At 38.3% G+C, this 25376-nt stretch overlaps 1 protein-coding gene across 2 annotated transcripts in view; it reads right to left on the reverse strand.

Moving 5' to 3' along the window:
- LOC134212628 (chorion transcription factor Cf2-like) overlaps positions 1-25376 on the reverse strand; it is a 175729-nt gene that overhangs the window by 74791 nt on the left and 75562 nt on the right. The window contains exon 1 of one of the 2 annotated variants that reach the window (XM_062690641.1): positions 18550-18872. The exons of the other annotated variant lie outside the window; for it this stretch is intronic. Coding sequence (XP_062546625.1) covers positions 18550-18566 — 17 coding nt within the window. The 5' untranslated portion in view covers positions 18567-18872. Of the gene's footprint in view, positions 1-18549; positions 18873-25376 lie in introns of those variants that run through there. 2 annotated transcript variants of the gene reach the window in all.

Raw genomic sequence — 25376 nt, forward strand, 5'->3', positions numbered from 1 at the left:
TTCCATATTCTTACGGTATGACAATTACTATTGCTTAGTGTAATACACATTCAAAAAACGAGTTTTATGGTTACGTTCAAGCAGCTTTTCGAAGTTATCAATAAACAATGGGTTGAATATCCCACAACGAATGAGGAGACGGAGCGATAATTCCACGAAACGATAGGCCCGAGGAAGTACTCCCGCAAGTACACCGTCAAGCCGACGGAGGAGCATCTTTTCCAACAGCTTCCGAAGGTACGATAGCATCGCCATTACAATCGGACGCGAGTTTTCGAGGCTTTTGAATGGCTATGGAAAACTAATTTTATATTCGCGGAATAAAATTGGACGGTTTGTACCTTTTTGCAGTATCACTTTTTGCGGAATGTACTCCTCTCCCCTTTCCTTAATACGTGCCGATTTTTCCTCTAAATAATCCTTTCCATTTCCCATCGATTTATTGCAGACAGCTTTCCTTCGCCTTATACCGAGTAGACGCGTTCTTTTGAAGAAGCGTTTTTTTTCCTTTTGCTTTGTATCGGACAAAAAAGCTCATTCAAAGAAGGAATTATCTCCTCCATTCACCAGGCATTAAGAAAAAAGCGCTATCTTTTCTATTTGCTCTTTACCGGGTTTGATCTAAAGGGGATTATCTCCTTTTTGCCGTATACCAGGCAAACGTGCTCATTTGGCGCTGGCATTATTTTCTCTCATCACAACATACCGGACAGGCTTGATCACTTTAAGATGACGTTATCCCCTCCCATCGCTTTATACCAGACAGGCACGATATTTTCCCCTCTTCTTTGTATCAATCAAATGTGCTCATTGAAAGAAGGCGATATTTTCTGCCTTGACTTAGTGATGAACTTAATAAATATTAGGGAAAACAAAACTATCCTTGCTTTCTACCGGGAGGACGCGTTAATTGGAAGAATGGATTATCAACTCTTTTTTTTTCAATACCGGACAAACGAATTGATTCGAAGAAGGCATTATCTCCTTCCTTCTTCTTATAACGGGCAAATATGATTTTAAACGAATGCATTATCTCTTCACTTAGCCGTTTACCGGCCAGATACTTTGATTCAAAGAAGGCATTTATTAGCACCAATAATGTTTAATTAGCTAAAATTCAATAATGATTCCACCAAACGATGCTGTCCGTGAAATGCTTTTAGAAAAAATGTTACATTCCGTGAGATGTTGTACCGCGAAAATAAAAATGTTTTTGACGAAACGATATTAAGCCGCTTGTATGAATGTCGTTTGGTCATGCCATTTTCATTGCTAGTTTAAAGGAATCTCCAGGTGAAGTGATAAAAGGGAAATGACGAATAAAGAGCAAGAAGTGGGAATGTTGAAAAGAAAGGTTAAGAAATATAGAGTTTCAAATTAAAAGTCTCATTATCCATTTTCACAGTGCGAAATAAAAAAGGAGAAGAATTTCTCGCTACAAACTATGATAGTAAAGTCATCCGACAAAGATGGACGAAAGGTAGTTAGAAGGTAGAAAAAAAAACAACTTAATTCATCGAATAGTGATACTGCCTATCTCGCATTTAGTCAAGACACCAGCCTTATATGAAGCTAATATAGTTCGATGAACCATTTTCTTAATAACTTCTAAACGCAACGGTCGATCGTTACCAAATTCAATAGTGATCAACTAGGACTTGCCCTCTGTCGAATGCAATTTGTTGCGAGAAAAACGGTTAAAGATTACTATATGAAAAGTTGTCTAATGCTTTTCTTAGCTTTTGTGCACACACATACACACGGACAGACAGACATGTGCTCAGCTCGTCGAGCTGAGTCGATTGGTATATAACACTATGGGTCTTCGATACTTATATAAAAAGTTCGTATTCGGAGTGAAATGATAGCCTTTCGGTACAACTTTGTTGTACGAGAAAGGCAAAAAATGAACAAAGGAAGTTAGATGATAAAAAGGAAGAAAGAATAAAGATGAAAGAGATATGGAAGACGGAAGCAAAGATGAAGATATAATCGAGAAAATAAAGAGAACGGAGAGGTAAGAAATATGGAAAAAGAAAAGTGTATTCTGCATGGAAAGAACAAGAAACTAAGCGTGAATGAAATCAGATAAAAGCAAATAAATAAAGAAGGAAGAAGAAAGGTTAAAGACATCTTAGCTCGACTATCTCTGGTCACAGTCTGAATGGCTGACTGTGATTGGTAAATCATAATCACTGTGCACTGTGCAAGTTTCAGTAATTCGATGTTAACGAAGATCAATAATTGCGCTGGCGATGTCCTTACAGTCAATTAGGAATTAAGAATGAGCATTAGTGGGCGATTTCTGCTGTTCGGAGATCGTGTTTACCTCTGCGTCTCCACAAAAATAGCAGGGAGTAACATCTACCAAACGGTAAGCATTTGCTAAATTGTTCCATTTTTTGCCTTTCGCGTATACTAAGTATACGTAAAAAATATGAGATCACTTCGAAACCGAACTTTTGATAGAAGGCTCGGACACCCATAGCGTTATATACCAATCGACTCAGCTCGACGAATTGGGGAAATGTCTGTATGTGTGTGTGTGTGTGTGTGTGTGTGTGTGTGTGTGTGTGTGTGTGTGAGTGTTTACAAAAAAATGTGAGACCCACTTTTTCATACTTAGCCTTATCCGATTTGCTTGCAACAGGCATTTGACGCAGAATCCTTCCTTCGCTATTGGAAATTGGTCCAATCGGCCGTTGCGTTCCGGAGTTATTCAAAAACATTGTTTTTTCCCCATTTATCCCAAGGTAGGATCCTTGGAATTTTGTTTATCAAAATCAAAATTTTTTTTTTTAAATATTTTGAAGTGCATTCAAATGAACGCAAATAAATATGAATTGATGGAAATAACTAAATCTATCTCCCTAAAGTCTAATTTTGACCTCTCTTATATGCTGTTTTCGTTACTCTTATGTGTTTTTTTGTTTTATAATACACGCGAAAGGCACTATCACCGCTAGGTGGATTATTCTGTATTTTTTTTTAATTTTAAAGTAGATCGTTTTATTCAAATTTGGAACAGGACTCAATCGAATTGTATAGAAAAAAAGTTCAGGAGCTGTTGAGAAGTTCCTTGTGCAAGTGCTTTCAAGACAGTCCAAAACAGCGATACTCAACCTGGGTCCAGGTATCCCTTGAAGTACCTCCGCTGTCTAAGGGGGAACCTAAGGCAAAAATGCGTGATGGCGAGTGTTGTATTATAACTGTTAACGGGAAAAGCGGAGAATTTTGATGTCTTGGGGGTTTCCTTTGCCAAACCGGGGGCTTTGTGTTATCATCAAAGAGATGTACAAGAAGATTCAAAATAGTATCTTTGTCACCCAAGACACATTTTGGCACATGAATGTAGGTTTCTGGATTATATCCATTGAGAAAAAAATTCCTCCCAATAAGCGTAGTGGATTCTGTCACCTTTAAATCGAGATCATATTGTCAAGGATCGATTTCGATGCCACGAAACATAAAAAAATCCATTCTAATAAACTATCACGAAAAAGTGATAAAACTGACATCAAATACAAGGGGGATGGGGCTGTTATAACGCCAAGCAATGGTTTCCATAAAAATGGTCATGTTTGAAGCTCATTTTTTTAATTTTTAGCTATTCGATTCATTGCTTTCGTTCGAACGTTGCTTTCTAGCTTTAAATTATTTCAATTTTAAAATGAACATTATTTGTTTGCATTTTCAGTGATTATGCACTTTTACGATGTTAATAATTTTAACGCAACCATTTTTATATGACTCCACAGAAATGATGTAGCGTTATAATTGTTTCCATCTGGACAGGGCATGAGTACTAAAAATTGAAACCAATAACCTTCTTAGATTAAACATTCAATCCATTTTCAACAGGAAGTCAATTTTTTTAACAGAATTATTGAACAAGAAGTTTCAAAAACTAAAAGGTTTTCCGAATTTATTAAAACTTTGTGTTCTGTCTTATCTAAAATCAAAATCCAAATTTTAAAAGCTCAGTCGAAATATAGAAATCCAGTCTTGTTGGTTACCCGATAATTAATTTAAGAAACTTATTAGGTTTTCATTAATTATGAATATTTCGAATACCGTTTTAGGTTGAAGCCAAATAATAAGCCAAATACCACTTTTTGCTGTGAAATTTCTGATCCATTATCTCAGTGTGACCAACGTGCTTTTCCAATATTTTTTTCAAGAGCACGAGATGAAAGATCCATAACACGTATGGGGCTGAAATAATGGTAGATCGTTTGCTTAGTTATGCTGAACAATCATAATTTGAGTTTCGGCACAGTACGAAAATTATTACGCCAGATTTGGGCTTTTGGAAATGAATGTAGATAAACGTGTGGTGAATTTGATTTTTTTTTCAAATTCACCATACGTTTATTTATATACATTTCCAAAAGCCCAAATCTGGGCGTAATAGTTTTCGAACAGTGCCGAAACTCAAATTATGATTGTTTAGCATAACTAAGCAAACGATCTACCATTATTTCCGCCCCATTGGCGTTATGGTTCTTTCATCTCGTGCTCTTGAAAAAAAAATATTCGAAAAGCACGTGGTTTACAAAATGGCCGATTTCTGGCTTCATTGTATAATCACCTTAAGTCTTAATAAGTAGCTTGAGGCCGCTGTTTAAAAAAACTGTTTCAACGTAATTCCAATAAAATTATTCATATTTTTTTTAAATTTTTGAAGGTATTTCATTTTTAGAAAAAAAATATCATGAAGTATGTTTGAAGGAAATTTTTGAGAAACTCATGGATTGAAGCTTATCATTTGATTCATGAAGAAACTGTTCCGAAGCATTTCGGAACAATATTTGATAATCAACCATAATTTGTATTTGTTGAGTTGTTCTTGATTCAAATTCTAAATCATTCTATTCGTGCATTTAGAATCCTTGCAGATCATACTCTCAAACGCATATTTTTTATATTTCTGGGACCATAAACCAGTATTTGACGAACAAGAAAAAGACTGGAACAATTTCAATATTTTCAGGAGCTTTTTGCAGACATTTTCTCAATTTATTATGCTTTTCTATGAAATTTTCTGAACAATTTCATATTCTTATTAAACTATATAAAACTTTTGATTCCATGAAATCGAATCGAAGCTTGTTTATTTCTTTTATGGAAATAGATAACACTTTTGTGGAAATTTTATGTTGAGAGAACCTCCACACGAAAAGTGGGACATAGAACAGTGGTCGGTAGTTGAAATTGACATTTTTCTTAAAATAAAAATTGACTTCTATCTAGTTTGTTGTTATTTTAGTCACTTGATCTATTTTGTCATCTTCTTCTTCTTCTTCTTTTTCATTGGCTTTCCATCATTGGGACATTGCCGCCTCGCAACTTATTTTGTCATACTGATTCTAAAACTATAATTTCGGGTATGCCATATTCGAAGCATTTGAGACCTAATTATTCAAGGATTATTGGGTAAAAGGATTTGTAATTCTGGCACCCCTGCGTAGAATTTGCCATACACTACTGACTGGCCAGGATGGAAGGAACACATGAGCGCATAGAAAAAGCTGTCGCTCGCTGTGTCATACGATTATTTCCATTTTTATAATAAGAGTAGAAAAAAAGTTTTCACCCGTCTTGCGACCCAACAATCCGGTCCTCCCCGGGTCCGTACATCATCCGACCAGCCAGTCAGTGTCTCAAATATGGAATTGTAGCTTTTTTTTCGTTCATACCAGATAGAGCCTGCAGCCGCTCGCTCGCTGCCTTGGAGCATAAGACGAGTCAAGTGCGCGCCTCTATATGGCATTAGTTCGCATCGACGTTGCTGCTCTGGTGGTGGTTGCGGCGGCGGCGACTGCGACGACGCACGGGGCATCAAGATTGAGGGGGTGGTGACAGATTAATAGCCGAGAGAGGCCCTCAAGTACCCACATTCCGTGACGGCGCGGCGGCGGCTGTATGGCAGCGGTGGAGGGCGAGCGAGGTACCAGACCCCTGAGACCTAGTCGAGAGACGGCGAGAAGTACACGACCGTCGTTGGACGCAGTTGGTGCGGCGGGTTGGTGCAGATAGAGCGGACAGAGTGCAGAGAAAAAGCTGCTTTTAAGCCCGAAATTACATACACAAACCATAATTTTATGTTTAAATAATTTTTTATCTCTTATTTTAAATGTGTGTATGAATATAAATTTACCATCTGTTGTGCTTTCTTGGCTTGGATCGGTCTGGTGGATGGTGGCAAGCTGTTGTTGTGGCTGATTGCTCGATGGGCCACTTTGTGGGCTACAGCAGCAGCAGCAGCAGCAGCAGCAGCCATGGCCGTTGCCGCCGTGCGTTGTCAGGATGGAACGATTTTTCGGCGATTAGAAGCTTTGTGGGGCTTCTTGTTAAATGCTCGCCTCTTCGCCGCCGAAGGATTACGATTCCGATCTTGCTTTGCGCTCGTTAGGTGTTTGGACCACTTAGGCAAATTAGTGCGGGAGGAATGTTGTGATTTGTGGGAATGGAATGGATTTTTGGGTATGAACGGCTGTTCGAGCGATGCGGTGCTTTTGGCGGTGAGCTTTTAGAGTTGAAAGCGATTTGGATTAGTTTTAATTCGGAACAAAAACAGATATTAGTTGGCATTGTTATGCCAAATCACATGATCATATTGTTTACGATCTGGCACTACACTTTATATTGTTCAACCGAATAATTTAATTCATTTCCATTTTGTACTAAATTATTATGTAAAGCATATAATTGCTCGCATATTCATCCTGTGGAATAGAAATTTATTAAACGCACATGTACTTATTTCTTATTATCTAGATTTTTTCGTTGAATAATTAGCATGTGGACAAAAAACGATATAGGGGAACTGTTCCGTTTTCCATCTCACTAAACATTTCATCTCATCGCAAAACAAAGAAATTGCTTCTTTTTGCTAACATACGTGCTTACTACTGAAAACAATACAAAAATAAACAATAAATCAAATTCCTTTTCATTAAATTGTTTTTGATGGGATGGAAATGGGAGCTATGAGATGCTCCCGTGCCAAACCGTTCCCCTAGTTGATTCTATAACCTTTGTTTCGCAATAGGGTGAATATAGGACCGTCACATAGAAAATGGAGAATTGAATTTATTGAAAATTCCAACAATTTATCGATGCATAAATCAGATAAACGATACAATAGCTTTCTACTAGATTGATTCTAGTTCAATCAGCAAAAAAACTAAAATCTACACTCTTTAGATACAGTGATCCCGCAGTGTTTATTGACACAAAGCTCAATACATCACATTGAACCATGTTCCACGTCCCAGCTTCGGAGAGAACAAATCGCTATAAATAGTGTTAAGCCCCTCATAAATCATAGATTTTTGGCACCATTCACCATCCGGAGATGAGGAGAGCCCAAATGTGACCGTTTTCACACGCCATAAATTCCACCATAAAGTACACCACCACCACCATCAGTCAGTGTGCACTATCCGTACGAGGTTGACTGCCACCAGTGCCGTTGATAGATTCCTCTCAGATTCCGCAATAGATCTACTGGATGACAACGAACGTGCTGCAACCCGCGCCGCGGCCCGCTCCGCACCATTGGCGGGTGATGTATTGGCTTTATATGGAATTAAACATGTTGGAGCGTCCATGCCACTGCAGGCACCGAAGAAAAAAAATCAATCCACTTTAGGCCTGTTCATGGGCCGCAAGTACGCACGCAGCATCATCAAAAGGGTTCATCAACAATGGCCGGACGGCAAACGGTTGTCCTCGTTGTTCCTTTCGCCGCCGAATAGGTTCTGGCTTTGTGTTGATGGACCTCGTCATCGAATGACGGATGGGGCTCCGCATAGACCGGACGCAGTTGGGACTCCCCGGTGGCAACGAAATTGCTCTGCACCACGGATCAATTTCTGTAGCTATACGCTATAATGGCATTCCGGGAGCTACGAGTCGGTAGAAAATATAGGTTGAATAGTCCCCAGGATCCCACCAGCTACACTCAAAAGACAACCCCGATGGGTTAGATCCAATGCGACAAAAAAGCTACGTAGGACACTTCCACTTCTTGAAAATCGAATGGGACACGCACATATCTACTCTACATACCTACATGGTCGCGGTACTGTGGCTGTGGTCACTACACACGCCGACGGCGGCCCCAGAATAGTCGTCTCCGTCTCCCGATGGTGACGATGATGACGGCTATTGACTGGATAATAAATTCAAATTAAGCATCACAAAAGGTTTCGATCCACTCCGCAGCAGTCCCGGCTCCGGGTGTCGACTGACACTACTGATGTGCTGCTGCTGCTGGTGCTACCCAGTTGGACGGACATGGGACAGTGTGATGTGCGTGATTTGTTTTTCGCTCTGCCTCCGGCCCATCACAAGAGTGATTCGCAGTGGCGTGTTTCAGAAGGGTGCTGTTCCCGGGAAGGTGGGAGGACAGGATGCTGATGTTGGTCCACGTTAGAAGTTTTTCAAAAACAAAAACTTTTCAACCTTGCTGTAAAATGTTTTTGCAATTTTAAGAAATTGCTTCAAGGATATTTTATTACTTTATCTAATCGAACAAAAATAGGAATATATTCCCAAAACAATGTATGTATCGGCTTCAATGTGTTTCTTATTACCAAATCAACTGCGCAGGTATCACTTTTAAATTTTCACACCGATACTTTATTAGAAGACAGTAATGTCAAGCCGAAAAATATTAAAGAAACACGAGTTAATAAAAATAAAGAAGTAAAAAATAAAAAAAAGACCTGAAAAGTGTGTTTCCATTTGTTTAAAATATCTTTCTTCAGTTCAATCAAAGTTAATCGCCTATATTCCGGATATTAAACCACCCGACTTGGACATTAATTTACAATGTTTTGAAAACTCATATGAGAATATGTACATTATGTGGAAGATATTGATTTGAAAAATGTATTGGAGGTAACCACTTTCCATTCGATGGGACTCGAACTCACGACTGAGGGTACAACTCCCAAAAAACAATTTTTTGATTTAAAAATTTCTCTAAAAATAACATTTTCTCGAAAATATATCCTGTAAAATAACTTCCCCTAAAAATGGCTTTTCTGAAAACAAAACAAAAAGAAAATTCATGAAACCTATTTAAATAAAAGTGAGTTGAGATTTCCTTCTTGACGATTTAACTCACGAACGGAATGACGGATCTGCAAGATTTTTCTCTTGATCGATTCGTCTTGCAATCTGTAAGGTTTGTATGTACAAAATGCTGTCGACGGGAAAGGTAAAAAATCGGTAGAATTCAATTTTAAGTCTGCTGGTGAGGAAAACAAAACAACCGTAAGAAAATTAATCTGCAAATGCGGTGTTGCAAATTGTTTAGTATGTGACATTTGCAACCCGGGCGAAGCTGGGTATTTTTTGCTAGTATTAGGGGAACTGTATCGGTTTTGGACATGTTCCTAATTTGTCCAATTTTGCGAATAACTCCAAAAATAAAGCAATTTGCAAGGGTCTTATTAGTTCCAACAAGAGATATATCCTTCATGCTTCAATGCTGCTTTCTACTGATCGATTAATTTGGAAAAATATGTATTTTTCAGGGTTGGCCAAATTAGGCACCGAAAAAGTGCTGAACGTGTAAACAGGTCTGAAAAATTCGCTCGATGTTGGTTTGAAATCTAGCGAATGTGAGGCCAATTTAGACAAAGCAGCGTTTTTTCAATTTTATTAAATTTCATCAAATATACAGACCCCATTCGATTTTGGCAACACTTTCGGAACATCTATGTTGCTAAAATCGAATGGTTTTTGTTTTTTCATGGTGCTTCAACATTTCTTCACTTTTTGTGACACTAGACACACTGTGACCTTTTTTACGCGAATTTTCAAATCTAAATGTTTACACTAAAAATTTGTTAAGGTTTTTTTTAATTATTTTTTTTCGTCGGTTTCGGGGCTAACCAATTTCATTTACGAAAATTTCGATATTTAGGCGTTTCGCTTAAAAAAAATTTAACGCGATTTTTTAACATTTTTTTTACGTCGGTTTAGGGGTCTAGCCAATTACCATATTTACGTGGTTTATAAGCAATAATAAAAAAAATTGTGTCGCCAAAATCGAATGGTTGTTGCCAAAACCGAATGTTGTCAAAATCGAATGGGGTCTGTACTTGGAGGCGTAAAAAATATGAAATCTTTGGGAAGTGAGACCTTAAATAAAATAAAGAATCGATTGAGCGAATAAATATTTTTGACGGTAAAGGTCATTTCCTGAAAATATTGTTGGCGTTGCACCACGTTGGAATTCGGAAGTAGGGACCTCCGAACCAAACTTTTGTCCTAGGTGTAATATGCCAAACTAAAGGATGCGTTGTTTAGTGCATCTTTATCCAAATCTAGCGCACTACTTCCGAATTTCGGTAACATGTCTGTATTTTGAATCAATTTTCGGTAGAAAATATTTTGATAAAAAAATATTTTAAGCTTTTAGTGGAATGTATTCGCCTGTCATAAGCAGTGGTGGAAATACTCGCTTCACGAGTAAGAAAAGAGTGTAATTGGGCCTACCAAAAATGCCATACTCGCGCGAACCTACTGCCTGCATTTTTCTGGTGCTTGCTTTGTTCGCGAGTACGGGCAGAGCAAACACAAAAAGCCGGGCTGTATTTTGTTCGGGAGTAAAAACACGGTCGCGAGTTTTTGTGATTACTTTGAATACAATGGATAGATTTGACTTGACATAAACACAATAACAATAAACAATTGGGTTCTTGCTCGAACATCAGTGAGAAATAAGTTCCGAGGTTGTTTTATGACTTTTAGCAAATTAACCCGAATGACTCGCGAAGCTTCACGAACATTTTTCGGGGTTCGTTTTTTTGTTATCTCTGCGAGTAGTAGGTAGGCAAGAAAAAGGCAAAACAAATCAAGACAAAATTTTCAAAACGACTCTTCTGCTTTTGTAAACAAAGATTGAAACGACGATTTGACGAATCTGATAGCACTCCCACGCAAACCCACACCAATAGGTAGGTGAAGGTATCCGCTACCTGTTGATGGCGTTGGTTTGCGTGGGACAGCTATCAGATTCGTCAAATCGTTGTTTGAATCATTGTTTACAAAAGCAGAAAAGTAGTTTTGAAAATTTTGTCTTGAAAGGTTCGCGAGTCTTTTGCATTAGCCTACTTCTTGTTTTGTGAGTAAGATTCGCAGATTTCCACCACTGGTCATAAGACGGATTTGTACTTTAATTCCACTACTTTATTGTACCTTTGACCTCAACAATAAGTCCGTCTTTTTCCTACGCTTCTAAGTATTTTTAAAATTTAACTTTTTCGTTTTTGTTTTTGATTAAAAAAAATATATGAAAGAGAACCGGAAAAGTTGACCTTGAATAAGCCAAAGAATCGATTGAGACAATAAAACGAGATACAATTTTTGACGGGAAAGGTCATCTTTATGCGATATTTTGATCGTTTGATGAAAACGTACATCAATATATTTGAATTCGTTCGTTCATTTGGTTTTGGATATTCTTGGTTGCAGGGTAGAAGGATATCCTATACGATTTGTGCTCCACGAATACTTGGGCGAAACATGGGCAATTTTTCAATGGTGCTTAGTGCAATTTGGCAGAACCTCGACCATTTGGCCGAATAACATGATATTAGATCGAACACGGTTTGGGCAAAAATGTCATTTGGCCAACAATAACATACGACCGAAAACATCGTTCGGCCGAATTGGCCATTTGGTCGAAATGGTCGTTGGCTGAAAAATTCCGTTTGGTCGAAATTGTCACTTGGTAAAAAGTAATAATCGAAAGAGAAAGTAAACGTTCGTGGACGTGGACGATACTTAGTCATAGCAAGTTTCTTGAGCACCACTCAGCAAAGATGTTTAACATTGTTTGTAGATAATAGCAGTCCGAGTTACACTTTACTATTTTGACTATTTTTGTGTTGTCTGCGAATAAATAGCGACATGCAGGTGGCAGCAACATGGAAGCGTCATCTATGAAAATAGAAAATAGAAGTGACTCAAGATTGCTGCCTTGTGGGACTCTAGAATTATTGGAAAACAGTTGGGATTCCGAACAACCTTTTTTGCGCTGACAGAACGGTTTCGCAAGCAGGATCTAAGCCAGACTACGCTCCTTGAGGATGCTCCGAGTCTCTCCAGTATGGCGAGCAGAATTCTGTGATCAACTGAGTCGAACGCCGCCTTCAAAACCATGTATACAGCATCAACCTGCCAATCTAAGTCCATGCTCCGCAAGCATAAGGAAGTGAACTGTATGAAATTCGTGGATATAGAACGCTTCGTGCTGAATCTTTATCGATGTAGTTTTTGTAATACGTAAACAGGCAATCGTTCACTATTATTGCCAATAACTTGGAGCAAGAGCACAAGGAAGTAATGTTCCGATAGTTTGCAATATCACGTTTGCCTCCTTTTTTGTAAATTGGAAACATGAAGGAACTCACTACGCTGAACTGATAAATTAAATAGCATTGGTAATGGGTGGCTTAAAACATCTTTGCATTGGTTTAGCACGGATGCGAGTATTCTGTTGGGACCTGGAGCAAACGGCTTTGGGACAGTTCGTCGAATGACATTTCGTCGAATGACATTTCGTCGAATGACGTTTAGTCGAATGACATTTAGTCGAATGACATTTAGTCGAAAGTACATTTTGTCGAAGGGACATTTAGTCGAATGGATATTTAGTCGAATGGAAATTTAGTCAAATGGACATTTAGTCGAATCGACATTTGGTCGAACGGACATTTAGTCAAAAGGACATGAAGTCGAAAGGACATTTAGTCGCATGTAAATTTAGTCGAATGTTGAAAGTGTTTAGTCGGTAATAGGTAATTAGTTAAATAGATAATTCGTCAATAGATTTTTGGTTAAATTTGAATATATAATCCACAAGATACATTGATGGACTGATTAGAGGAATCCAGTAGACCTGAGGAAGTTCAATCAACAGCGGAAGAAATGAATACGGATGCCAATGAGGATTTTTTACCTAAGCTAACAGAAACTGGAGACTCTGATGGATTATAGGAAAGTTGAAAACCTAGAGAAATAGCAAAATATTAGGTACTGATCTGTTTTTTTGGCACACGGTCAAAAACCAATGATATCAATGTTATTTTGCCAATACTTCATCGTAGTCGGCTTTGGAACATTTAGTCTAATGACATTTGGTCAAAGGACGTATAATCGAATGGAAATGGTTTTCATATTCTTGAAACTCATTCTTTCACTCAATAAAATTTACTTCCGACCAGATGGTGATATGACATAATCTATTCGACGTCAAGTCTATTGACGAAACATCATTCGACTGAATTTCTTTTGACCAGATGGAATAGATTCATCGTAGTCGGTTAGCGGGAGCTCGCCAAAGTCAATATCCAGTCGGGAATATTCATCGTTTTCATATTATTTATTCTTTTTATGAACCTATCATTCTTCGGACAATATTGGAGCAATAATTATGTGACTTTTATAAACACCACAATAAATCATTCATTTTTTTAATTGTTATTGACTAAAGTTCTTTTTTTTTAAATAGCCATTCGACGGAACAAACGTCATTCGACCAAATGTAAAAAGATTTTTCAATCTAAAATCTGATTTCGACTAAATGTCGATTGGACGTAGTGTCCTTTCGATCAAATGTCCTGCGCCTCTAGTGGAATAAAAAATCATTTTCGACTAAATATCCCTTCGACCAAACGTCCATTCGACGTAATGTCCTTTCGACCAAATGTCATTCGACTAAATGTCTTTCGACGAAATGGTATAGATTCGGAGCACACGATAGCTTCAATTTCTGCGTTGCTGCTATCACCATGTCGGCTGTAATGCGGGGAAGTTCGAAGTTGAAGGCATCGCCTGGCATATCAATGATTGCATCGTCCACTTGCACTTCATTTGCGGAAAACTCGTTGAAAACGGGTCGGAAATGAAGTGCAAATAGATTGCATTTCTCGCGTTCATTGTTGACCGTCGTGTCTCCTAGAAACATTGAGCATGGCAGTCCTGATTTTTTTCTCTTGTCGTTGAGAGTAGCACGAAGGCAAGCTTCCGTTCGTTTCACGTGCTGATTGTACAAGCAATGGTTATAGTTGCGCTGTCTCACTCATTTCCCATTTCTCATTGCTCGCTTCTTATTTCGCACTTCTTATTTCCGCAATGAGAAGTGTGAAGTGAGGAGAGAGGAGTGAGAAGTGAGATACCTCCCTCAAAAATTACTTTATCCGATAACGCAATTTTCACGAAAATAAAATTTTGCAACAAAAAGTACATTTCCTCTGCAATATCGCTTCTCCTCGAAAATATCGAGGAAAAGTCGTTTGGCTGAAGTCATTCGAACCTCTAGCCGTACTCCATTTGGTCGAATTGAATCTTTGGTCGAAACGGTTATTAGGCCGAAAGCGGTATGGCCAAAAATGACATACGGCTCATCAGAATTTTTGCTCGAAAATGTCGATGGCCTCAACATGCCACTTGGCCGAAAAAGTCGTTTGCGCCAACAGGTTTATTGGCTGAAAAAGTCGTTTGGCAGAAAGGGCCGTTCTTCGTTTGATTGAATAGGTAAACTGACGAAAAATAGCATTTGGTCGAAATTGTCATTTGGCAGAAAGGGACATTAGACCGAACAGGGCATTCAACCGGCATACAACATATGTACAACTGAAAATGTCGTTTAGTCAAACTGGTCATATGATAGAAAATGTCATTTTGGCGTACGGGTTGTAAATATCGTTTGCTGAACGGATCATAAGGCCGGAAATGTTGTTAGGACGATCAATAGTGAAATGAAAAATTTGAAACGATTTATGCTAATTGGGAAGTGAAAAATAAGTAGTGAGATATCAGAAGCGAGACGTTTTACTTCGAAATATCCCAGCGAATAAATACTGTATCTTATTTTTAATACCAATACAAACAAGCAAGGGAAACTAAATTACCTCTTTCACTTTTCTCGTCTCTTTCATAGGTGACAAGTTGGGAAAAATAAGTTAAGAATAATCGAAAATAACTTTACTTTACCTTTATAATCACCAATTCCAAGGTTCTCGAGTTATTGAAACCAATAATTTGGATACGGCTTCGGTATGCTAAAAAATAGATTGTAGATATGCTCTACATTTTCAAAACATGTTTGACGTTGAATAGTGTGTGAAATCAAGAAACTGACATAGTAGTGCCATTTGAGTCTTATAAATAATGGTCGTTGGTCATATGGGCATTTAAAAAGTAATTTGATAAATCGTACATATAATTTTATGGAAAAAACATACCTTCATTTTTTATTATGGCAAATTGAGGCTAATCCACCTCTTTCCAACGATATAGTGACCTCTAAAATCGGTTGAGAAGTTATGGAAGTTTTGGCGAAGACAAAATTGACAAATGGACAAAAAACGAGGGGCCCATAAAATGATTTCGCGTATATCAAACAAGGGGTTCATTTTCCTGAGGAAATAACTTGGATCCTTCATATACTTGCCAAAAGCTTTCGAATGAAAATAAATTTAGGCATTTTGAGAACCTCGTGCAAATAGTGACCCGGTTTCAGCGAGAATTACTCAATGAAACATTTAAATTTTTTTTATAGAGTTAACTTCGCTTCTTTCGGGAATAATTCTCGCCAAGTTTGGAACGCACATGAATAGTTTCCGAAAAATGCAAACCCCTAGCTTCGCCCATGCTGATCCATCAGCGGATTCTGCAAGGAAGGCGATGACGCTGATGGATGTGACCAGCAGCATTGCGGGACGCAGCCAGGGGGAGGCATTCGTGCACACATAAAACCCTGCTAGAAATTATGTCGCCACACACTGTAAACGACCCCCCGCACGCGTACCATCACCGCTTCCGTCCACACCGTGACATCACCCAATCGGGTTCCCGTTGTTGTCGCTAGATTGGCTGCTGTGCGATGCCGTTTGAATGGCGGAGCGGAATCCGTTTGTCGCATTCGGGGGTGGTGGGTCATTGAAATTTTTGCTTTGATGCCCACACCATCGACAGCAGCTCTCGGGCCGCAGAGCGTCTCGGCGAGTGTGGGAAAGTTGTGCCTTTTCGGCAGATCGCTCCAATGAAGATGGTGACGACGGCGGCACCACCCGTTTAGCGGCCACAGCACCAGCCAGCAGTCGTCTTTGGAGATGAGAAACTGGAAATGATTTGGACGACGGATCCTATATCTAGTTGGGAAGCACGTGCTTGGAATTCGTGAATGGGGCTAACTGCGAGCAGGCGGAGGAGGTGGCAACGTGTTATGATTCTGCGGATAGTTTGGTAGACTCTTACAAAATACTGCAGTAGTTTTGTTGATTCATAATGGATTGCGAATTTCAGTCCAGTTGTTTAGCGTTAAATCTGTTTGGCATTAATTCTAGAGATAAGTGATGGAAAGAGACTATGCTCTAAATAAAATGGAATTCGTTTTAATCTTGCAGTTTTTCAGATTCAAGTATCCATGAAACTAAATAGTTTCTTTCAATAATAATTAAAATCATAAAAAAATATAAATGGATACCAACTGAATGTTTGAAGTGTTTTATTTTCATCTGAAAAAAAAAACATAATTCTATGTTTTTAATGACAAAAAAATGTTTTAGTTTATTTTAAAAAAAATGAATAAATCGTTTGCATTTTTGTACCATTAATTTGATATGGGGGCGTAGAAGTAGATTACTAGAATAGTTTTCCTACATTATTTGATCACGCCAAATTGATTGACACTTTCAACGACCAAAAATGAGCGAATTTGATGAGATCTGCATCAGTTTTTTTTGTATCTATTTTGCAATTAAATAGTTTCCTATCTGCTTTTATGATTTGGAAAAGGTAGGTTTAATTGAACCGACTCTGTCTGATCAGCGATGTAAACGTAAAAGTTCCGATAAATCATTGCACCGTAATAACCCCGATCTGCCAATAATCAGCCCAAATCTTGGTCCGAATCAGATAGCCCGGCGGTTCGATCTGGTACACGTGTGTGACGCTTCGAATCGGCCAGAAAAATCGTGCCACCAAAACGTGACACATCAATTACTGAAGTTGGGCACCAGGTACTGGGTGAACCTGTTTCGGCATCTCCATTCTCACCTTTCCACCCAAGCACAACCGGCAAGCCACGCGACCCAAACAACAACCTGTTGGGTCTATGCGGTTTCGATACGGACCGTGGCTGTCCGTCAGCGTTGGCAGCCAAAATCCTTGGAACCGACAACAAAGCAGAAACCCCAAGCAATTTGACAAGTGGCAGCCTCCTGCATCGCAACCCGCTGCCACTATATTTACAAAAGACATTGCACAAGACGCGCCAATAATAGTGACGTGGAAAACGGCGAACAAAATAAAATAGTCGTCGGTCGTTCCATCAAGTTTTTTGATGAAATTAACCGAATTTGACCGCAGCGATCAAATTGTAGCATTGTGTGAATAGCGAAGTAATGGCAGCACGCGACGAGGTGCTGATCGTCAAATGGGCCCAAACTACAAACCAATTCGGTCGGGTCGATTAGCAGCATGTTTTGCTTTGCACATTTCGATGTTGTTGATCAACATCTAACTAAATGGAGTGATCACCGGGCGTTGTTGCGCGGCTACCGGACAAGGCCGCCATCCTGATGGCAGAGAGTTCAGAGACAAAAAAATCTGCACCGTTTCACATAGAGAAACGGTTTAGGTAATATGCTGCCCGATCAATCAAACACCTGTTGTTTAATGTTTTCAATATGCGATGGTATCGCGCAGGGGCCATCAAAGCATTCGATCCAGTTGTTAAATTTGAAGATTTTTTGGTCAGCTTTCGATCAATTAATTTAAAATTTGGTCTCATTACAATTTGAAAACAGAATAACAACAAAATATTGAGGTACATATTCCAACGACAGTAATTCTAAATTAACGCTGAAGTGATGCATTATTGATAGTTTATTTAAAAGAAATCTATTCGTTTTAGGCTATGTGGAATTTAGACTTAATAAATGAGTAAAACATGGAATAACATTTGTTTGAAAACTTCCGTCACTATTTATCGCTTCGATAAAACCGAAGGTGGGCCAATTTTGCATAAATAAGCTATGGCCGGGCACCCGTTTGATGTTCGAGCGACTGTGCAGCCAGCCAGCGTGGGGAAGGCAAACGGTAGAAATGGATGCTGGTTTGTGTTTTTAGATCCATCGTTGGACAGCAGATATTGGATTCACTGATTACCTAAGTAGAAATTCAACACATTTTTCTTACATTTTTTTTCTAGCCGATTAAACATGTCAAAAACGAGTCCTAGGAGAGTAACGGTCCATTGAAATGCAAGAATGCGGCGCTTACCTGGAATGGAAGAAGAGAAGAATGGAATATTTTAGAAAACTGTGGATCCCGATTTCATCTGAAAGAATTTATATAACACATTTGAAAAATTATATTTAAGGTATATGACGAAAGAACGATCATAAATGTTTCTGTGACTAAAATGAATGTCCTAGCTGTTTCGTGCTTCGAGGTAATACAGAGCAGAAATTACACCCCCGCTTTCTGAATTCTTAGCACCTTAAGCAAACGCACCTTATTTCAAAATCCATGATGGCTTTAAAAGCGTTGGTCACAATATTTCACTACGCACTTTTAATCCACTTGAATCCCATTAAATTTATTCTGAATATTAATTAAAAATTAGGTAAATCGAAAACAAAACAATGACACTTGTAATCGCTACTTGCGCGGGAGTTGATCAACACAGGCACACCATTTCTCGTGTTCGTATTTGTGTGGGCGTTTGTTTGGCGAGTTCTACTCGAAACATGACGCTCATTCTCTTGCACGTTTGCGCGCGCGTCGAATGAGTGTCGTCTTTTAATTGCATTGAAGGGATTTATACCGATTTTTACAGATGTCGTGGGAGGAATTAGGCTGAAATTGATATCCAACGATTGTTGGGCATTGCAAAAGAAGAAACAGAAAGAGTAGATATCGGACATTTTACTCGGGGAAAGGAAAAAAAAAGAAAAAAAGTTTAATGCCTTTTTGAAACTTTTCAAACTAATAGAAGCATGAGTTCGGAATTTTCTTACAATATCACTACACTGCAATTAGTTTAGCCATTAACCCTCTACAACCCAAATTTTTGTTTTCGCTCAAAATCACTAACCGATCTAAACACGTTTTGGCCAATACACATTTTAAAATCGCAATTGAATCAATCCAATAAAATATTCCTTTAATCTGTTCATCTTTTTGATTTGTCAATATATTTAGAGTTTAAATTTTCTCTTTCAAAGCTGACTGTTTGCAATTTTTAAATTTTCAAGGGTAATTTTTTATTTTCTGAGTAAGAAGTTGGATAAATTTTAGAATGTATCATTTACCAGGAGGTTAGTTGTGGAAAAATTCTAAACTACAAATATTTCACTCTTCAAAGGTATACGAACGGAAACATGGAAGAAGAAAAATTTACTTAAGCTTTCAGTACACTGTTTGTCATAATGACAAATACTTATATGTCAAGTCAGTCTGATATCAATGTCGATTTCTAATCAGTCTGATAAACATCCGGATAAACTTGACAAATATTTGACAAATATATTAACAAAAATATTATATATAATTGACAAATATATTAGGACAAACAGTGGACTGCGGGCTTTATTTTTTTATAAATAAAAATAAAATTATGAAAAAATAACTTTAAATCTCATTTAAACATGCATTGAGGTTAATATTATTGATTGACATCTGAAATCTAAACAATTTAAAATTACAAAAAATAATCAAAGTACCCCTTTTAAAGACAGTCTTGGGTGTTAGAGGATTAACATTTTTCAAGTATCCTCATTGGTGTAAGATATTTGACTGTCCTCCCTCACGGTCTAGCGCTCTTAACGAAACCTTTATTGAATTAAATCTTTTGCACTAAGAAAACAATTAAAGTTTTACGTAAAAGAAGTAAGATTAAAACGTTTAGTGGGTTACAGATGCTTCAAATAACAATGAATATCAAGCGTGTATAAAAACACCGTGGTCCCAGAAGAATTTTTGGATATGTGTAATGATTTTTGACTATTTGCAAAACGTGTTATTAACCTTGCAAAGCCTGGTTGGAAGTAGACATGCGGATCGCTCTAATATGAGCCGGCGGCGGCAGAAAAAAATGTTGTTTGTTTTAATTGATATTTTTCTTTAAGGTAATTCAGCTCGAATTGAGGAAACACGTCTTATATTTATTTTATTTGCAATCGCTTGATCGCTTGAAAATTTTGGTTTAAAATGGTTATTTGTATCAGTAAACTTTCCTTGAGATATCTTCAAATTATTCAGTTTTTCTACAATATGAAATTGTAAAATTTCTTCAGTAACAGGCTTGGTGGCTACCGCTTCTGTCACATACGCAAGAGGTCGTGGTTTGAATCCCATGCCCGTTCCATACCTCCTACTTTGTATATTTTCGTATATTTCTCATGTTCTAGCAATCGCTAGAACTGGAAATGGGCCATACCGTTTCCATATTCTATCCCTATACCCTATAACTTGATTAGTTCTAGCAGGTAACTGTTAGAATCCGAAATGAGCAAAAAAAAAGCTCGTTTCGGCATCTAATTAGAATATACCCACCCTTTCATTACTATCACATTGGCAACCCGTTAACCAGGATGAACCTCTGCCTCTGAACTCGTGGCTAGTGCAGAGATGTTCTCGTCTTGCAGTGGGCGAGTGACTACACACTACATCATCAATTCCTTCCCATCTCCGATGACTGTGAGGACTTGGCCAGAGCCGTTATCGACTAGAGCGCTTGGACTGTGCACATTGAGGTTGGAGAGCAAATTCCATGCTGTGCAATAGCGATTGTTCTGGTCGATCACGGAGTAGCAGTTACGAAACGCAAGGTCATCATGCCCAATATGAAATTGTAAAATTTCTTCAAGACTTCTGAAGAATTATTTTCAACAAAACTCCGCCAGAAATTTCTTCGAGAATTCTTCCAGACATTTTTCGAGAATCCTCCAGGAGTTTCTTCAATAATCCTCATTAATTTATCCAGGAATTTCTTCAGTAATACTGTGAAAAGTTTTACCAACGTTCTTTCATGAAATTATTCAGAAAATTATTTACGATTTCCTCCAAAAATTTTCCAAAAAAATCCTCATTGATTTTCTCCATAAGTTCCTTCAAAAATTCGTCAAAAAACCCAGCATTAAGCATTCCCTACCCCGCGTTACTACAAAGCAAGACTATGCTGGAGGAATTTTTGTTTGCACTTGAGCGTCATCGAGTTAGTTTTATGATCAATTCATGTAAAACTGGTGAATAGGCCTACAACTATTTCATTCAAAAGGCCTGGGAAATGACTCATGCATGGCTGGGGACTTCCCCTAAATTCCTAGATAATAAATTACTGTAAGGTGATTTTACGAAAAATGGAGATGAATCTTCCCAGAAATCTTGAATAATAATTCTATTGAAATTCTAAAATTATGAGCCCCCTCAAAATTTCAATAGAAGAAATTCCCTATCGGAGGAATTGCTTAGAACTCTTGGAGAAAGTAATTACCCAACATTCTTGGAAGTGCATTCCTCAACTTTCCTGTAATTCCTGAAGGAGGAATGATCCATTTTGCTAGTCACTTTTTTCACAAGTTATTTTCAATTGTGTTTGTGCCTATCTCGTATACTAAGTATACGTAAAAGGTATATGATAAGGAAGCATCATTTGGCCGAAAGCCATTTGGTCGAATGCCACTAGGCCGAACAGACCATTAGGCCAAAGAGTCGTTTGGCCGAAAGGGTCTTTTGGCCGAATAGGATATTTGGCCGAATAGGTCATTTGGCCGAATATTTCATTTGAAAAGTGAGAAATTATGAATAAAAAGAGAGACGTCTCATTTCTCACTCTTCATATGAGAAGTGAGAAAAGTGAGAAGCGCGAAATGAGTAGTGAGACGTCTCACTACCCACTTCGCACTACTCACTTTCCACAGTGAGAAGTGAGAAATGAGAAGTCTCACTTCTCGCTCCACATTTCTCACTTCTAGCTGTAAAAAGTGAGTAGTGAGATGTCTCACTACCCACTTCACACTACTCACTTTCCTCATTGAGAAGTGAGAAATGAGGAAAGAGAAGTGAGACGTCTCACTTCTCACTCCTCATTTCTCACTTCTCGCTGTCAAAAGTGAGAAGCGCAAAGTTCAATCTCATGACATTTTTCTGACATTTTCCATCACTGCTTGGGGGAGAATTTCCTGAGAATCAAAGGAAAAGAATGCCTTCTGAGGAGGAGGGGGCTGAGTTTTAGTTTCAGTTTTAGTTTTAGTTTTAGTTTTAGTTTTAGTTTCAGTTTTAGTTTAAGTTTTAGTTTTAGTTTTCGTTTTCGTTTTCGTTTTAGTTTTAGTTTTAGTTTTAGTTTTAGTTTTAGTTTTAGTTTTAGTTTTAGTTTTAGTTTTAGTTTTAGTTTTAGTTTTAGTTTTAGTTTTAGTTTTAGTTTTAGTTTTAGTTTTAGTTTTAGTTTTAGTTTTAGTTTTAGTTTTAGTTTTAGTTTTAGTTTTAGTTTTAGTTTTAGTTTTAGTTTTAGTTTTAGTTTTAGTTTTAGTTTTAGTTTTAGTTTTAGTTTTAGTTTTAGTTTTAGTTGGGGGAGCGATTTGTCAGAGTTCATGGAGATGGGAAAACCCAGAAATTTCGGAGTACTGTTTTTTCATCGAGGAATAGAATACCTTGCAAATTTTTCAACAAGCTCAAACAAATGCTCACTCGTCCAACTAAATGGAAATTGGCAGAAGCGCAATCCAAAACATCGTTCTAACACTCTTGCCCACAACCCAAGAAGTATTTCCTTACAGTTGGCACGCACATCATGCATATCTTCTTTTTCTTATAATTGACTTTACATCCCCCACTGGGACATTGCCGCCTCGCTGCTTAGTGTTTATGCATTCGTATATCATAGGGCTAACACGATGATTTTTTTTATACCCAGGGAAGTCGAGACAATTTCCAAACCAAACATATCCTAGACCGGCACCGGGAATCGAACCCAGCCACCCTCAGCTTTGTAGCCGCGCATCTTACCGCTAGGCTAAGAAGGGCCCTACATCATCCATATATTGAGAATATATTTTAGTGTGACAGAATTAGAATTTGGTTGCTTAACAAACGAAAATATAGAGCTCTTCAATCATCGGATGGTTTTCGAAACATTTTTAATTTGTTCGTTTTTTAAATAAATAATAGAATCACAAAAACATTCATAGAATGCCCAAATGCAGCATATGAGAAATGAGACATAAGACAAGAAATAGACAAGACAAGAAATGCCAAACTGATACGGCGATCAGCTTCCTTTATGATGAAATAAAATGTCTAAGTACTTAAGCAAAAAAAAAAATAATGTGGGTGCATATACGGTGATAATTTCTTTGGCGCTCTCCAAAGCCTCGCCTCGGTTGCAGCAGCGAATCTTGAAAATCGTTTGCGGCCGTGGCCGAAGTTTATATAAATTGCTCAAAGATGTTTACAACCGTCCATCAAGTGCACCAAAACGTGACAAATAAAATAAAATTGTCAGTAAAACATTTTGCATGTTTCACTTATGCTAAAATACGACAAATTGTCAAATATCCATCATATTGCAAGAAAAATATTGATTTGATCAAACAGTTTTGAATGTCAATGATCGGAATCGCCATCGGTCCTATTCGGATATCGAGAAAGATTCCACCCAGGGGTTTGTCGGTCGGTAGTTTTGAACCTCCATTTCACATATTTAGTCCGATGAAAACTAACACGAGTGATAAGGTCGATAGTCATTATAGCTATCGGCCCTAGTCGAATCAAGAAAACTCCTATTTAGTAGTGGATTGGCTGACGGATCGCCATCATATCTGTTTGAATCAAGAAGAGATCAACTCTGGAGTCGGTTTGTCGGTTATTTGAAGGCATCACTGACCCTAGTTGGGTAAATGAAATCCAGCTCTAAAGTGAGTTGATGGATATTTGGAATTTCTATCTGACCTAGCCGAATAAAAATAATCCAAATATAGTCGGTAATTGGTATGAACTACTAGACTAAGTTGGGTTAATCAAATCCAACTTTGGAGTGAGATGGTCGATTGTCAGAATCGCTATAAGTCCTAGTTTGATTCAAAAAAATCGGAAGGGCTCCGCACATTAAACACGTTTGCGTACGTCTGTACAATTGGTTCATGGGAAATTTGTCAAAATCTACGGAAACATATCCATTGTGCGGGAACCTTGGTTGCTTGGTGGACAAAATCGTCGTCGGACCTATTTTTTATATGAAGTACTGTGTCATCGTTTAAAATTAATTAAACTTAGTGACCAAACTTGAAAAATTGAAACAAACTGCCAGCTTTGATTGTTTTGAAACTCAATTACATTTCATTATGGTTAATTTCGGCTTTAAAGAACATCAAACATGAATACCGCAACTCATTTCGGTTATCTAAGGATAAGTTCTGTAAAATTTCGTCGACCAGAATACTACAAAAAACAATGTGCTTATTAAAATCAATCATCAGCTGACAGGTGTCTCCTGCCAGATTAGCCTACCTCAAATTCACATACTGCAGTCCATATCGGTGACAGCGATCGTGAATAATTCCCAATTTTCCATCAATCCATGAAAAAGACCGAAAACCATTTTCTGACAAATCTCATTAACGGCCAGTGAGAAGCCGCTTGACTTGCAGATACCGGCGAATCCTTTGGGTTGAGCTTTCGATTGACCGAAGTACGTCCGTGCGAGCGGTAACTTTCGATTCTTCTGCGTCTCAGCCGCTGCCGCAGCTGCCGGCCGCCGCCGGCAATAAGTTAATCTGATTTCAGCTGTCAACATCCGTTAAATTAGCGCGGATTCAATGCGCAGCATCATCCCTGCCAGCGAGTGAGTGGCGGCGCATCACGGTATCACGGCGCGGCGAAGTTCCCGCACCGACACCGAGCTGAACTCATGCGAGCGACAAGTTGTTGGTAGACTAGACAGTTACACCTAGTCATCGTCGTGAGCGGCTTAGTCTCGTGTATCATAACCCAGCAGAAAGCCCGGTCTGGTCGGGTCGGGATGGAGAAAAACTAGCCGCCCCGATCCGACACTTTTATGCAACAACCTGCGCCTCCGTCAACGAGAGCGTAGTTGCCGGTCATTTGGTCGAATGATGTTTGTTCGAAAAGTACTTGAATCAATCTGGAACCCACTCCATTGAGCAATATCTTTTTAACACCGTATTATCTTTTCGGAAAATATCATTCGACCAAACGATCTGACGCCAATCTACAAACGAGCCAACAAAGCGAAGGTGTAACGCCGAGTACAGCTTGTAAACCGATCCGGCTAATAATGTCATTCAATTCAATTCATATTGCGGTCGCGGAGATTTGTGCGT

Source organism: Armigeres subalbatus, chromosome 2 (genome assembly GCF_024139115.2).
Source record: "Armigeres subalbatus isolate Guangzhou_Male chromosome 2, GZ_Asu_2, whole genome shotgun sequence".
NCBI classification, from domain to species: Eukaryota; Metazoa; Arthropoda; class Insecta; order Diptera; family Culicidae; genus Armigeres; species Armigeres subalbatus.